The sequence below is a fragment of the Psammomys obesus genome, unplaced genomic scaffold, assembly GCF_907164565.1.
Source record: "Psammomys obesus unplaced genomic scaffold, mPsaObe1.curated_primary_1811, whole genome shotgun sequence".
NCBI lineage: Eukaryota > Metazoa > Chordata > Mammalia > Rodentia > Muridae > Psammomys > Psammomys obesus.
Window position 1 is genome coordinate 88,419 of NW_026589447.1, and position 14,690 is coordinate 103,108.

At 46.5% G+C, this 14,690-nt stretch overlaps 1 protein-coding gene across 2 annotated transcripts; it reads right to left on the reverse strand.

The window, feature by feature from the left end:
• Positions 1-2,324: 2,324 nt before the first annotated feature.
• Positions 2,325-10,398, reverse strand: Gjb1 (gap junction protein beta 1). Of its 2 annotated transcripts, none has more exons than XM_055605092.1 (2): positions 10,307-10,398; positions 2,325-3,828 (listed from the first exon to the last, which is right to left on the reverse strand). In XM_055605092.1, exon 2 carries the CDS (start codon positions 3,810-3,812, stop codon positions 2,961-2,963), a length of 852 nt encoding a protein of 283 aa, XP_055461067.1. In that variant the 5' UTR covers positions 3,813-3,828; positions 10,307-10,398; the 3' UTR covers positions 2,325-2,960. The 2 variants fall into 2 exon arrangements, with proteins under 2 accessions (XP_055461067.1, XP_055461068.1); XM_055605093.1 differs by lacking the exon at positions 10,307-10,398 and adding an exon at positions 4,157-4,255.
• Between the last annotated feature and the right edge of the window lie 4,292 nt (positions 10,399-14,690).

Consider the following 14,690-nt stretch of genomic DNA (forward strand, 5'->3'; position numbering starts at 1 on the left):
GGGTCCTCTGGAAGAGCAACCAATGCTCTTGACCACTGAGCCATCTCTCTACCCCCATAATTACTTTTATAATTTATAATCAGGATTTTTTGTTTAAAGATTTATTATTTATACAACATTCTGCCTGCACACCAGATATTAGTATAGATGGTTGTGAGCCACCATGTGGTTGCTGGGAATTGAACTCAGGGCCTTTGGAAGAACAGTGAGTGTTCTTAACCTCTGAGCCATCTCTCCAGCCCTATAATCAGTTTTTGAACACCACTTGTTTCTCAGAAAAGTCCTGTGAAAGACAAAGCAATTATTATGCAGCCTATACTGCAGGTGCAAATACTGAGACCTACAAGGGCTAAGGTTAAAGTGTCAAAGGGGTCAGCCCATCAGTAGAAAGCCAGATTTCTTAACTCCAACACTCCCTTCACTACCCAGCTCTCTCAGCACATCATGCTCTCTGACATGTACTAAGCCCTCAGTGTATTTCTTTCAAATAAAATGTCAGTCCTGGGGCAGCCTTTCCCACTACCTCTTTGAAACTTTGCCTCCATGGAGCTCCTCTGGTTAAGCAGGACAGAGTTATGTGTCCTGTCCTCTCTCTGGCTCCTAATGCTTGATAGCTTTGTTGTCCCACCCTTACCTGGACAGAGGTAACCCTGGATCTGGAATTGAAGTCTTCTTTTCTTTCCTTTTTTGAGGGAAGGAGAGGCAAATAGGCTCTCTCTATCTAGCCCTGGCTGTCCTGAAACTCTCTACATACACTGTGCTGGCCCAGAACTCATAGAGATCTTCTTACCTCTGCCTCCCAAGTGCTGGGATTAAAGGTGTGAACCAATATATAGGGGTTGGAATTGGAATCTTCTGAAAACAAATAGATTTCTGAGGTGATGAGCACTGGACGTGGGTACTAGGTTCCCTCAAGGACTAGGATTAATTAATTGTGGTGTTGAGACTGGAACATGGGGCATGTTAGGAACCCACTCTACTAACTGAGCTACATCCCCAACCCCCAAGGACGGAATATTGAAAAAGAAAAATCTTTCTCTTGAGGACAGAGGAGATGGTCTATGCTTGTTCTGTCCTCTTTTCTGTGGGAAAGAAATTTTGCTGTCCACGTGTCAGTCACATAAGGACCTCTCCTCTGACAGAGTACATGTCAATGTCTAAGGAGAAAGAAAATTTCTCAAAAGAAAGGTGTGGTTTTGTTGTTGTTGCTGGGTCAGCGTCCTACACTGCCTGGGAACTGTATCTCAGGCTGGCCTCTAGCTCATGTACCACTACACCCAAGTTGTTTCCTAGTTTTGTATTTTATGCTTTCCGTCAGAAAGGAAAAAAAAAATATTTCTAGACAGAAAACAATTCTGATGAGATCACACCTAATTTTCTTCATTCTTGGTGTCTTTCTTCCACGTACTCTGAGAGGGAGGGGACCAATGTTCTGTCCAGCTCAGAGGTGGGGTGGCTTAGGGTGGCTGAGGAGGAAAACTTGCTGTGGTCAGAGCTAGATCCCAAGGCACCATTTGTGTAGGCAGTGACAGTGGGGGAAGGCCCTGTATGGCTGTGGTGGGGGTCCTTTAGAGATAGACAAGTGTGGGAGGAAGCTGGGAGAGGTGCTAGGCCAGCCCTTGTTTACACACAAGGGGGTGGGGTGGGGGAGGCTTGAGAAAGCCTTGGAAATATGTGACACAGCTAGGTCTCGAGGTCTGTGTTGTCAAGTTCCAACTCAGGAACTTTTTCTCACGTAGCTGACAGGGGAAAGGGGGTCCAGACCAAGAAACTTCTGCTGGACATGCTTGACCCGTGGCAGAGTCCTGGGTGGGGGAAGGTCAGAGAGTAACAAGGGAGGGGCACTGGGGAGGAAGATGAAATTTGGGGCCATATTCAGAGGAGAGAGCAAGAGAGGTCAAGGGCTTTTAGGGCATCAGATGCTGAATGTCCAGAGAGGAAAGGGACAGCTGTCTCAGGAGTACAGAGGGAACACCTAGTATGCCTCCCTCCCCCTCCTAAGAAATTTGTCTAGCATTTCCTGTATCTCTAGAAGAGTCTGTCATTTATCTTTAAAACCAAAAGAGGTATGTGAAGTAGGTATCAATAGCCTATAAACAATGGAAAAGAAATAAGTAAACAAACAAATAAGCCAGAACAAGAAAAAGCTGGAGAAGATGGCTCAGAGAGTGGCTTCCCCGGCTGCCCCTGTTTGCAGCTTTAAGTCACTCTTCCTTCTGCCCTTTTCCTGATTAGCAAAATGCCAACCAAGGCCAGCTTATCCTGGGGGAGGTCAGAGAGGAGGGTGCAGGAGAAAGAACTTCAATAAACACTCGAACCACCTCTTCGTTTACTGTAAAATCCTGTTTAATGTGTAACATTTGCAGAGAGAGAGAGGCCTTGGGAACTGGGGACTGGGGGCAGCCCTGACCAGCCTTTCCTCCAATTTATCTGCCTGTTTCTCCCTCCGTGTAACTCCCTCACCCTAGACACGTTCTCCCTTTTCCTTGTGACAGGCAGCAAGATAAGCACTGTTCTTCCTTTTTCTGTGCTTGCTCCCCTCGTTTCTCCACCCGTGATGCAGAGCCCCTCCTTCACTCCCCTTGCCCACACCCCTTCCCCCCTGATGTGACTCCCAAAGTGGGATACCTGACAGCATGGGGGTTAAGATTAGTTTCATAATTGGAAACACCAGCAGGGCATCTCATCTCTCATCTCAGAGAAAGGGAGAGGGGAGAGGAAGGAATATAGGCAGAAAGAACTGCCCACACCCTCAGTAACCTTGAGCCCTGGTGCAGAAGTGGCTCCCCACTCCCCAGCCAGCCAGTTCTTAGACAGAAGACTCTCTGAGGAAGGGGAGCAGGGAGGGAGGGAGGGTTTTGATGGAATAATCCCTAGCAGGCATAGGGATTATTAAAAGGAGGGGCAGGCCTGGGCTGGATGAGGGAACGGTGGGATGGGAGGTTGCCTGGTACAGGGCATCAGCAGGCTGAGCATCGGTCGCTCTTCTCAGCCAGCCCGGCCCCGGTGCCAGGGCTGCGACGCAGTATGTCTTTCAGAGAGCCATCCTGCTCGCTCAGCAGCTTGTTGATCTCATTCTGCTTGTATTCAGGTGAGAGGCGGTGGCCGAAGCCGGAGCCCTTGCGAGAAGGCGGATTGGAGCGGCGCTGAGCACGGCGGGCACAGGCCCGGATGATGAGGTACACCACCTCCGCCACGTTGAGGATAATGCAGATGCCGGAGGCAGTGAGCATAAAGACAGTGAAGACGGTTTTCTCAGTGGGGCGGGACACGAAGCAGTCCACTGTGTTGGGGCAAGGGTAGGCCTCACACTTGACCAGCCGCACCATGGCATAGCCGGGGTAGAGCAGATAGAAGACATACATGAAGACGGCCTCGAACAGCAGCCGGAACACCACGCTGATGACATAGGTCCACCACAGTGTCCCCGAGATATGCACCTTGTGCCTCTTCACCTCTTCCAGGTGAAGAGGGTCCCCATGCCCCTCGAGCCGCAACATTTTCTTTTCTATATGCTGTTGGTGAGCCACATGCATTGCCACGAGGAGAGCTGGGGTGGAAACCAAGATAAGCTGCAGGGACCATAGGCGCACGTGGGAGATGGGGAAAAACTGGTCATAGCAGACGCTGTTGCAGCCAGGCTGAAGGGTGTTGCAGATGAAAGAAGACTTCTCATCACCCCATACGCTCTCTGCAGCCACCACCAGCACCATGATTCTGAAGATGAAGATGACGGAGAGCCATACTCGGCCAATGGCAGTAGAATGCCGATTCACTCCACTGAGCAAGGTGTACAAACCTGTCCAGTTCATCCTGCCTCATTCACACCTGTGAGACAAGAGGCAGGAAGCAAGCTGTCAAAAGGTTAGGGCAGGAAGCTGGGCATAGTAATGCTGCCTCCCCTGCCCCCATTTCTTCCAGGAGCTGGTGCCGGGGGAGGGGGGGAAGCAAGGACGATCATAGCTTTCCTCATCAATCCCTCTTGGCGCCAGCCTTTCCTCCTCATTCTTGACTTGACCTCTCTGAGTCCCATCCCCTTCACATACATTCAGCAGTCTTTTTTCGAGAGTCCCTTTCGTGTTCTGCTATTAGCCAGCTCTTCTGGCTCCCCTCCCCCAGTTCCTTTGCACCTGACAAACCCAGAAAGCCCAGTTACCTCGGGGAGCGCCTATCCTTGAGGCCACCCAGACAACTCCCCTATGGTCTCATGTCTGTGTAGGGGGAGTGGTCCCTGTGGTCGCGCCTGCGTCCCAATTCATCGCCTCCCGGTGCTGGAGAGTCATATGCTGCTTTATACCCAGTGTCTGTACAATGGAACCTTTGTTGGGTACTGAACAACAGCCTTTAGAATTCAGATCAAACGCCCTGACTTCCGCCCACCCTACACACAGAGCACTTGTGTCCCAGCGTCGGACACCCAGCCTGCACCCACCTGTTCTGTGCCCGCCCGGTCCATCGCCGCACCCTCCCCATGGCCCCACCAGAATAATGGCTCTGGGGGAGGGAAATAGAACACAGACAGGTGCATGTAAACCAGGACCCCAGGGAGCTAGGAGTCTCTGGACTGAGGCCCTCCCCCATAATTCTTCCAGAAACAGAGTCAGCAGGAGTTTTCCTAGGCTTAGGTCCCCTTCCGGGTATGGATGAGCCAGAAGGGAGGAAACTGGGGGCGCCAAGTTTATCAAGCCAGGAACTGGACTAATCATTTTCCCATGTAGACTTTCTGTTGAGCCATTTAGCAGTCCTTCTACCCACTCAAAGTCAGACAGCTAAAAGATGAAGCACGAAAGAGTCTGAAGCAGAAAAGTAGAATCTTTGCCGCAGACTCCTTGCACTTTTCCAGATGGTGTTGGCCAAAGTAAAAGCTGGACAGTTTCCTTGATTTTTGTGTCTTTCAAGGTGACATCCAATTAACCTCCTTTTCTTTTTTAATGGCTAGCCCAAGATCTCTCCTTTTTCTCCTCAGAACTGTGTGGTTGACCTAGAACGTCTGACATAGAATAGGCAGCTCAGTTGCTGCCCTGGTCCCAATCTCAAGTGTGTATCGTAACCTTCTGCTTATGAGCATGCCAATGATTCTAGGGAGGAAATTTTTCTCTCTCCCTTAGGCAGACAAAGAAGGCCTCTCCCTACCTCCCACCACTTCTGCCATTGAAGTTGAAAAGAGATTATGCTAGGAGCAGTGAGCTGGATGAGAGCAGGGCACCTCAGACCTAGACCTACAGAAATGCAATGCATTTTTCCCTGACCCCAGTCACCTCCACAATAGGGGTGGTGGGTGCAGGAAGAGGCTTTGTAATCACTTCCGGATGCCTCTCTTGGTTATAGAGGAAAGGGGCAGTAAATAGTCACTGAAAATGTTGAGGAGTTGGAGGAAAGAAACAGGCAATCAGGCAGGTGGCACACAACTGTATGGGGTGTGATGGTTAAAGCAGGAGGCTCACTTGAGCTCAGAAGTCTTAAACAAAGGCCAGGCATGATGGTGCACTTGGAAAGTGGAGGATCGCAGAAGGATCTCTGTGAGTTCGAGACTAGTGTGGTATACAGAGCAAGTTACAGGGAAGCCTGGGCTACACAGACAAATCCTGTCTCAAAAAACAAAGAAGTGAAGGATCAAGAAGTCAGGGGCAGCCTCAGCTACATGATTGGAAGGGCAAGTTAGATTACATGTGACCCTGTTGAAGCACACACACACACACACACACAGAGAGAGAGAGAGAGAGAGAGAGAGAAGATACGCATTCTAGACCAGTCTGAGTGAGTGAGTGAGGTCCAGTCACAAAAATATAACAAGACTAGAGGTAGCAGGGCCATAAGTCTACAGGACATAAGTCACTTCTCTAAGAACACTTCTCTAAAACTTGTTTCTTCATTAGCATTTTTTAAGACCCTATTGGGCCTGATGACACACATCTTTAATCCCATCAGTTGGAAAGACAAGGTTAGGTAAATTGCTTTGAGTTTAGGGCCAGCTTGGTCTACATAGTGAGTTCTAAGCAAGCAAGGGATACAAAGCAAGACCTCTCTTGTCTCCAAAAAAAAAAAAAAAAAGTCAGTTGTAGTGGTGCACTCAAGAAACAGAGGCAGGTGTGTCTCTGTGAGTTTGAGGTCAGCCTGATCTACATGGAGAGATCCTGTGTCAATCCCTCCCCTGAAAAAAAAAAAAAGAAGAAGAAAGGAAGGAGTGAGGGAGGAAAATGTTTTTTGCAGATAAGATGTGTTCAGCATCACAAACTTGACTAGGGCTTTGGGTCAGTGGTAGAGGTTTTGCGTTGCAGTGCTGGGGATGGAGAATAACTGGGGCTAGCAAGATGGCTCAACTGGTAAGGCTGTTTGCTGTCAAGCCTGATGACTTGAGTCTGATACCAGAACCCACGTGGTGAAAGGAGGGAACTGACCCCTGTAAGTTGGCTTCTTAACTTGCACACACACATACATGTAATTAAAAAAAAAATACAACTGCTGCAAGAATAAGCATTTGCTAAGCATATACTAAACTGTGCCAAGCCCGTGAACATGTTTGCTCTACTGTGATTCTCAGAACAATCCTGGTGTGGGAGGGGTGTGGGGGAATCATTGAGATGACTCAGCAGGAATAGCACTTGCAAGCCTGATGACCTGAGGAGAGAACCAACTCCTGAAGGCTGTCCTCTGACTTCCACATGTGTACCATGACATTAACACACACCAACACTTAAACACATACATATTATAAATATGCATGCCAATGGGTTAACAGTAAGTAAAAGGAAAAAAAAAATTAAAGAATAACCTTAGGAGCCAGGCCTGGTGGCTCACGCTTGTAATCCTAGCATTCAGGGAGGCAGAGGCAGGAGGATCTCTGTGAGTTAGAGGCCAGCCTGATTTACAGAGTGATTCCAAGACAGCCAGGGCTACACAGAGAAACCGTGTCTCAAATTAAAAAAAAAAAAAGAAAAGAAAAGAATAACCTTGGGAGATAGGGTATTTTTTTAACCTCCTGTCATGGAGGAGGTAGCTGAGACAAAAAGAAAAGTCATTCCTGCAAGGTGGTGGAGGCACAGTTCTTTAATCCCTGCACTAAGGAGGCAGAGGTAGGAGGAGCTCAGAGTCTGAGACCATCTGGTCTACAGAACTAGTTGCAGGGCTGCCCTGTCTAGAAAGAAAGAAAGAAAGAAAGAAAGAAAGAAAGAAAGAAAGAAAGAAAGAAAGAAAGAAAGAAAGAAAGAAAGAAAGAGAAAAGAAAGAAGGAAGGAAGGAAGGAAGGAAGGAAGGAAGGAAGGAAGGAAGGAAGGAAGGAAAGAAAGAAAAAAGGGTCATTCTGAGGGTCATGACAGAGATGGGCTTTGAGAGAGATAAGGCTAACATGAGAGTTCATATTCTCTCCATAATTTTTTTGTTTTTTGAGACAGAGTTTCTCTGTGTAGCCTTGGATGACCTGGACTCACTCTCCAGACCAAGCTGGCCTAGAAGACCAGGCTAGACTTGAACTCAGAGAGCCACCTTCCTCTGCCTCCCTGAGTGCTGGGATTACAGACCACCACACCCAGCTTTCTCTCCATAAATTCTATGGCATTTTACACAGTTACCATTTTTCTTTCCACATTTGTTCCATCCTCTCTTTCCTTCCCAGGGTTTCTCTGGCCTGCTGATTTGGTCCATTTTCCTTTACTCGGACTATTCTTATGAACTCCAAAGCAAACTTTAGGTGTTCTCTCTTCTCCTCACAGGTGCCATACACAGCTCCTGACCAACCTCAAGTTTCTAGGTCCTTTTAAGTTCTCTGCCTCTTACTTTCTTGAGTTTTCTGCGACATAGCTAGTAGCTCTGTTTAGGACCTCTAAGAGCCCTTGTATGGGCACTGGGATTTAAGTTTTGCTTTGTCTGTGTCAACATCAATAGCTCAAGGGCGCCTTTTTAAAACATCCAGGGGAGTGACCTGATTTTGAAATCCAAACTGTTTCCCTGACTTTAGTTTAAAGTTCAGATACTGATACCATTTGAGTTGCACCAGGCATGTTTTGCTCCATGTTTAATTAGATAGGGTTTCTGAGGCCTTGTCAGGTATTGAATTCAGTTTTGCCCAGCACTTGAGCATAGTGCAAAATAGTACAAGACAATACAATCATTAGCAGTTCTGTGATGTTAGCCCCATTTTTCAGATCAGAAAGTTGAGACTCAGAGCGGTTCAGTAACTTGTTTCACCAATAGTGGTCTGCTGCCAACGAATAGAATCAAATTCCAAATGATTTTCCTCTGACCTCAAAACCTTTGAGCAGAGCGTTGTTTTTGATGACTTCTCTCTTTAAGGGGTATTTTTTTTTTCTGAGACAGAGCACACAAGCCAACAAGCTGTACTCTTATGCATACTGGTGTGTATGTGTACACATACGGTACCTTCATCACCTCGGTCTCCCTTCCTACCCTGCCACTCCTTCCAACCACATGCGGATCCTTGTGTTTTGTGGGTTTGGGCAACAGAGCTCTTGTGGGGCTGGATGAGGTTACCCTCAGGCTCAGACACCAGGGTGGAAGATGTGACTCCGTTGGTAGAGTGCTTGCCTAGTTGACACTCAGCCCTGGATTCTATGCCCAGAAGTAGTAGTGCATGTATTTGCTCTCTGGAGGTGGGAGCACGAGGCTTGGGAGTTCAGCTACATAGAAAGTTTGAGGCTAGCCTGGGATACATAAGATCCTGTTTAAAAACAAACAAAGTAAAAGGAAAAACAAACTAACCCAAACTGTGTTCCATTCCTGTTTCACAGGCTGCCCGTGGTCAGGGAGGGATATGAGACTTTCTTGGAGACTTCCTTTTAAATTTTTGGGTGCCTTCATCAGGTTTCTGTGGTTGAAAGCAATTTTATCTGGCTCCTTCTCTTCCCCTGTTATCGTCATGCCTCCACCCCATGGTTCTACAGTAGCTCAGGTACTGGCTTAGTCTCCACCCTGTCACCCATCTACTGTGGCCAGGTTTGCTCACCATGGCCAGTCTGATGCATTCACTTCTCTCTCTCCCTCTCCCTGTCATAACTTCTTTATAAAGCTTCTGCTAAGATTCATTTTTTTTTAATCACTGCTTGGGTTATTGCTACTTTGCTCCTCCATCATCCACTTCACTTGCTAGTGAGTGTTACTTGGGCTCATTGTGACAGCCACTGTTAATAGAATGTTCCCAGCATGTCAGAAACTGCGTGTTCACGAATTCCCATTCTCCAAACAACTTTAATCCACACATGTAGCCAGGTTAGTCTGAAACTCACACACCTCATGCTTAAAGCCTTCCGAGTACTCGGATTATAGCTGTATGCCACCATGGCTGGAAAATGCCATGTGACTTATCACACATTTGGTAAACAAGTGGTAGAACTCAGATTACAAAGCACATTGGCCCCTCTTTCCAGCCTGGGTCCTTTACCAATGACTTCTGTCTATTAGAACTTCTTTTGTGGCTAGGCTAGTTGGAGAATACTTTTAATCTTCCATCTCACTCAGGAGACAGAGGCAAGAGGTTCTCTGAGTTGAGGCCAGCCTGGTTTATATAGCAAGTTCCAAGCCAGCTAAGGCTACATAGTAAGATTCTGTCTCAAAAAAAAAAAAAAAAAAAAAAGAAAGAAAGAAAGAAAGAAAGAAAACAATCCCTTTTGTATATATTCTCCTTTCCCCGTCTCATTTTTGAAGTCCATGGGTTCTGCTATACCATTCCTGACAGCTGGAATGGCTTTTTGACAGCTGGGAGCCATACTTCCAGTACATTCTCAAACCATCAGTTACCTTAAATTCGTATTGAGCCTGTCTGCTCCCCTCAAGTAAAGGGAAAAGCATGCTCCCACATCCTCGGCTCTGTTGGCAGACCCATGCCAGGTACATGCCTGCTTTACCTTGTCATCAGAAAAATAAAGCAGCATCTGGCACTGTCTGACAGTCTCACGGAACCCTAACCCCACCCCCACTCATACCCGCACACCAGAAAACATCACAAAATGGTAAACTTGGCTACCTTATGTTGAGAGTTCAAGTCTGTCTTCCTGGGAATCTGACCCTATGAGCAGGAGAAGAATCTTTAGCTGAGGAAACAGAGTGAGAAGAGAAGGAACTTGGAGCCTTGGAAAGAAGGTAAGAGTGGGAGGCTGAAGAAAGAATATATGCAGGCTGGCCACCTGGCAGGTGGACGTCACTCCAGGTCTGAGGGAAGTACAGAAAGGGCCTAAGTGACTGAATGGTAAAGTCAAGAGAAGGCAGTACCCAGGCCTCTTCCCAGCCAGCATTTCTACCCCAGAACCATATCAGCCCACCATGGTCCCCCTTCTTCAGCCCCCAAGCTCCTCACCTCCCTGGCACTGCCACACCTGGTTGCAGCTGCCTTTTCCCAGGAAATGTATGCAGGCGTGTCTGCTCAGTGCCACTAGGTACTGTCAAAGCCCAGCCCAGGGGAGGGACAACAAGCTCAGGACTGGAGCTTGACATGGCCCGTAGCCCAAGAGGAAGCAGAGAAACATTAACCAGCCCCACCCCCGTACCACACACAATCATTAAACAAGATTGATCCCTGAGTTCTCAATGGTTTTGGACCTAGAGTTCTTGCCCTGTTCCAAAGACAGAGAAGCATCATTGTCACCAAAATGCCATGTTGGGTCTATGTGAGATACTGAACTGGACTTGGCTGCTTAACACACTTCAGCTATGTCCAGCTCTTGGCTGTCAATAGACCCACTGTGTGGGCAAGCAGCATAGAGGAGGACTCTTGTTCTGGATGCTATCTCTTCTAGATCCCAGCGTCTAAAACTATGGACAATTGGGAGGATAAAAACACCTTTGGTCAAGATGGGAGATGGTCTTGCTCCCTACTTATATAGCAATACCAGGGTATCATTTGCTTCCTGTCTAAGTACTTAATAGCTGGAGACAGACCACAGTATTTCCAGGTACATCCCAGAATCATAAAACCTACTCAGAAATTACCTTCTACTCTTAGGGCTAAGGTAGTTGACCTGCAAAGTGTGTCACATGTAAGCAGGAACTCTTGGCAATCATTTCTAGGTAAACAGAGTATCAACCATTAACTGAAGGGTCCATCCAGTTTCAAGGTCTCCACACTAAAGGTTTACCTGAGGACCCTGCTTATTCTACAACCTGGACCCCACTGAGGAAATGAGTGAAGCCAGCAGAATCAGCTTCTTGCCTTCTACTTGAACTTACTGATACAAACCAAGTTAGGGCCTCAGCTTCCCTTGGCCAAATCTGAATTATGCCAGATATGTCAGCAGATAAGCCTTTACTGGATACCTATTGGAAAGCCAGCATAAGGATCCATGCTGGGGTCTGGGGGACAGAGGAAGGGAAAACATGCTGACTCTTAAAGAGTTTGTTGGTCTGGAGATGTGGCTCAGTGTATAGTACTTAGCCTTGGGTTTACTATCTAACACTGGGTACATCAACAAACTAACGGAATTTAACAATCTTTTGAGGATACACGGTCAAGACCAAAGTGATTGCTTTGTGTATTCTGGCACATTGTTCTGACTCTGACTGTGAGGTGAGTTCAAAGGGGAAGAGAAGAAGAAACCGATACAGAGAGGGTGTGGTAACCCACACCTTTAGTCCCAGCATTAGGGAGGCAGAGACAGGTGGAGGCAGGGAGCCTGGTTTACAAAATAGGTTCCATCCAGGACAGCCAGGGCTATACAGAGAAACATGTCTGAAAAGACAAAAGAGAAGAAAAAGAGGAGGAGGAGGAGGAGGAGGAGGAGGAGGAGGAGGAGGAAGAAGAAGAAGAAGAAGAAGAAGAAGAAGAAGAAGAAGAAGAAGAAGAAGAGGAAGAAGAGGAAGAAGAGGAAGAAGAAGAAACAGCTGACATGACATGTTCAGGGAAAGTTTCTTAGAAGAGGCAATGTTTGAGCAGAGAAAAGAAAATATGGGTGGGAGAAGGAAATGAGAAGGTAGAGCTAGAATTACAAGGAGGACAAACTGTTGAGTAAAGGCATAGAACAGAACTGAACAAAGCATGCCTGTAGGACAGCAAGGAGCTATCAACTAGTCAGCCAAGGGGTTCAGAGCCCTGGCAGCATTTAAAGTCAGATAGGGAATTCCTTTAAGGAGTATCTGGAAAAGTTGGTATATGACACCAAGCCGGAATTCCCGGGGAAGGATGGGGGTAATAAATGTCATTTAAAAAAATATTCTCTCATATATTACATCCCAAGCACAGTTTCCTCTCCCTCCCAGCCCCCAACCTTTCTCCTTGTCCTACTGCCCTCTTCTCCAGATCCACCCTAACCCTAACCCCACTATCGACAGAAAAAACATGTCCCGGGGACATGTTTTGATTTTTAGTGATTCTTGCTTAGTAAAGGTTAGAGTGGAGGGAAAGAACTAGCATTTCTTGAGTACTTAACAGCATTGTCCGAAGTATTTCACAAGTATTATTTTGAGCCTCAAAGTCATTCTTTGAAGTAGGCACTTTTTTTTTTTTACTTTTTTATATTAATCACAGGTTATTTACTTTGTATTCGAGCCGTAGCCCCCTCCCTTATTGCCTCCCAATCCCACCCTCCCTCCCTCATCTCTTCCCTGTCCCTTTCTAAGTCCACTGATAGGGGAGGTCCTCCTCCCCTTCCATCTGACCCTAGCTTATCAGTTATCTCATCAGGACTGGCTGCAAAGTCCTCCTTTGTGGCCTAGCAAGGCTGCTCCTCGCTGGGGGGGGGGGGGTGTTCAAAGAGCTTGCCATTGAGTTCATGTCAGAAATAGTCCCTGTTCCCCTTACTAGAGAACCCACTTGCATACTGAGCTACCATGGGCTACATCCGAGCAGGGATTCTAGGTTATATCCGTACATGGTCCTTGGCTGGAGAAACAATCTCATAAAAGACCCCTGTGCCCAGATATATTTGGTCCTTGAGGAGCTCCTGTCCTCTCCAGGTCTTACTAACTCCCCCTTCTTTCATATGATTCCCTGCACTCTGCCGAAGGTTTGGGCACTCTTAATAGTTCTATGTTGTTGAGGAATTAAGGCACAAAGAGGTCAAGTAATATATCAAAAGGCTCTCAACTAGTAAGTAAAAAAGTTGGATTTGAACTCAGGCACTCCAGCTTCAGGACTTATTGGCATTAGCACTACAGCAGAGTTGATGAGCTCTGCAGTTCCCATGAAGAACTGGCATAAGGGGCTGGAAAGATTAAGAAATTAAGACCCCTGGCTGTTCTTCCAGAGAACCTAGGTTTGATTCTAGCACCCCCATTGCAGCTAACAACAATCTGTAATTCTAGTTCCAGAGGCTCCAGTGCCCTTTTCTGACCTTCATGGCACTAGAAACTCATCTGCTTCACAGAGAAATGCAGGCAAAAAGCCCGTGAACATATAACAACAATAATAATAACAATGATAATGATGATGATAATAATATTAATAATAGGCATAAGGGGCTGGAGAGATTGCTCAATTGCTACTGTTTTAGAGGACCTAAGTTTGCTTCATGTCACCCATATTGGGTGGCTCACAACTGTCTGACACCTAGGCACATGTGACATATTCTTCACATACACACACACACACACACACACACACACACACACACACACTAGTAAAAATGTAATAATAATTTGAGGCCGGAGAGATGACTCTAAGGTTTAATTCCCAGTACCTTCATGGTGGTTTGTAACTCCATTCCCAAGAGAGATTTGATGCCCTCTTCAGACCTCAGGCCGCAGGTCCCAGGCATGTGTGCAGTGCACAGACAAAGCATTTACAAAGCACCAATACACAAGCTAGATACCTAAATAAATAATAAATATAAATTAAAATAAAGTAAATATTTTTCTTTTTTTGGTTTTTCTACACAGGGTTTCTCTGTGTAGCCTTGGCTGTCCTGGAACTTAATCTGTTGACCAGGCTGGCCTAGAATTCAGAGATCTGCCTGCCTCTGCCTCCTGATTGCTAAGATTAAAGGTGTGTGCCACCATGCTCAGCAATAAATCAAAAGAAAGAAAGAATGAATGAAGCAGAGTAAGAGCCATGCATGGACATGCATGCTTGTAGATCTCTGTATTTGGGAGGTAGCAGTAGCAGAATCCTGAGTCTCATCTCTATAGTGATGTCCAGGTGTGCCAGGGTTATATAGTGAGACCCTGACTCAAAAACAAACAAAACACCAAACAAAACCATACAGAAGAATGTAAGTAAGAAGCAGTCTCCAATGACCTAGAAGAAGGGGCAAAAGAGGCAGAGTGACCAAGAGCTGGGGAATAGCTAGCTCCTAGGGGTAGATTTCACAAAAGAGGCAGAACTGCACTTGTCTTGTTACAGACACAGAAAGGCTGGACATTTCAGGTGACAGGAAGCTGTGAGAAGTGTTTAAGGAATGGTGGGCAGACCTGTTAGATGAGCGAGCAGAACTCCAGGAATGGAAACTCCAGGTCACTTATCAGCAAACTCAAGGTTCCTGGGAGTTCTGGCAGGGTTTCTTCAAGAGCTTTGTAGTGCAAGGCCATGGGAAGTTGATTTTGAATAGTTTGTAGCTGTAGAAAAGATATTACTAAAAAAAAAGAAAAAAAGAAAAAAATTAAGTAAATAAATATTTTAAAAGATACATCTATTGGAATCGACTTGTCCCAGCCCTGTTTCCCACTTCACTCATTTCTTTGCTGAGAGGAAAGGAAGGAAGTCAAGGGAAAACAGGAGGGTGAGAATGGCTACAGTGCAGGGCCTGTCTATC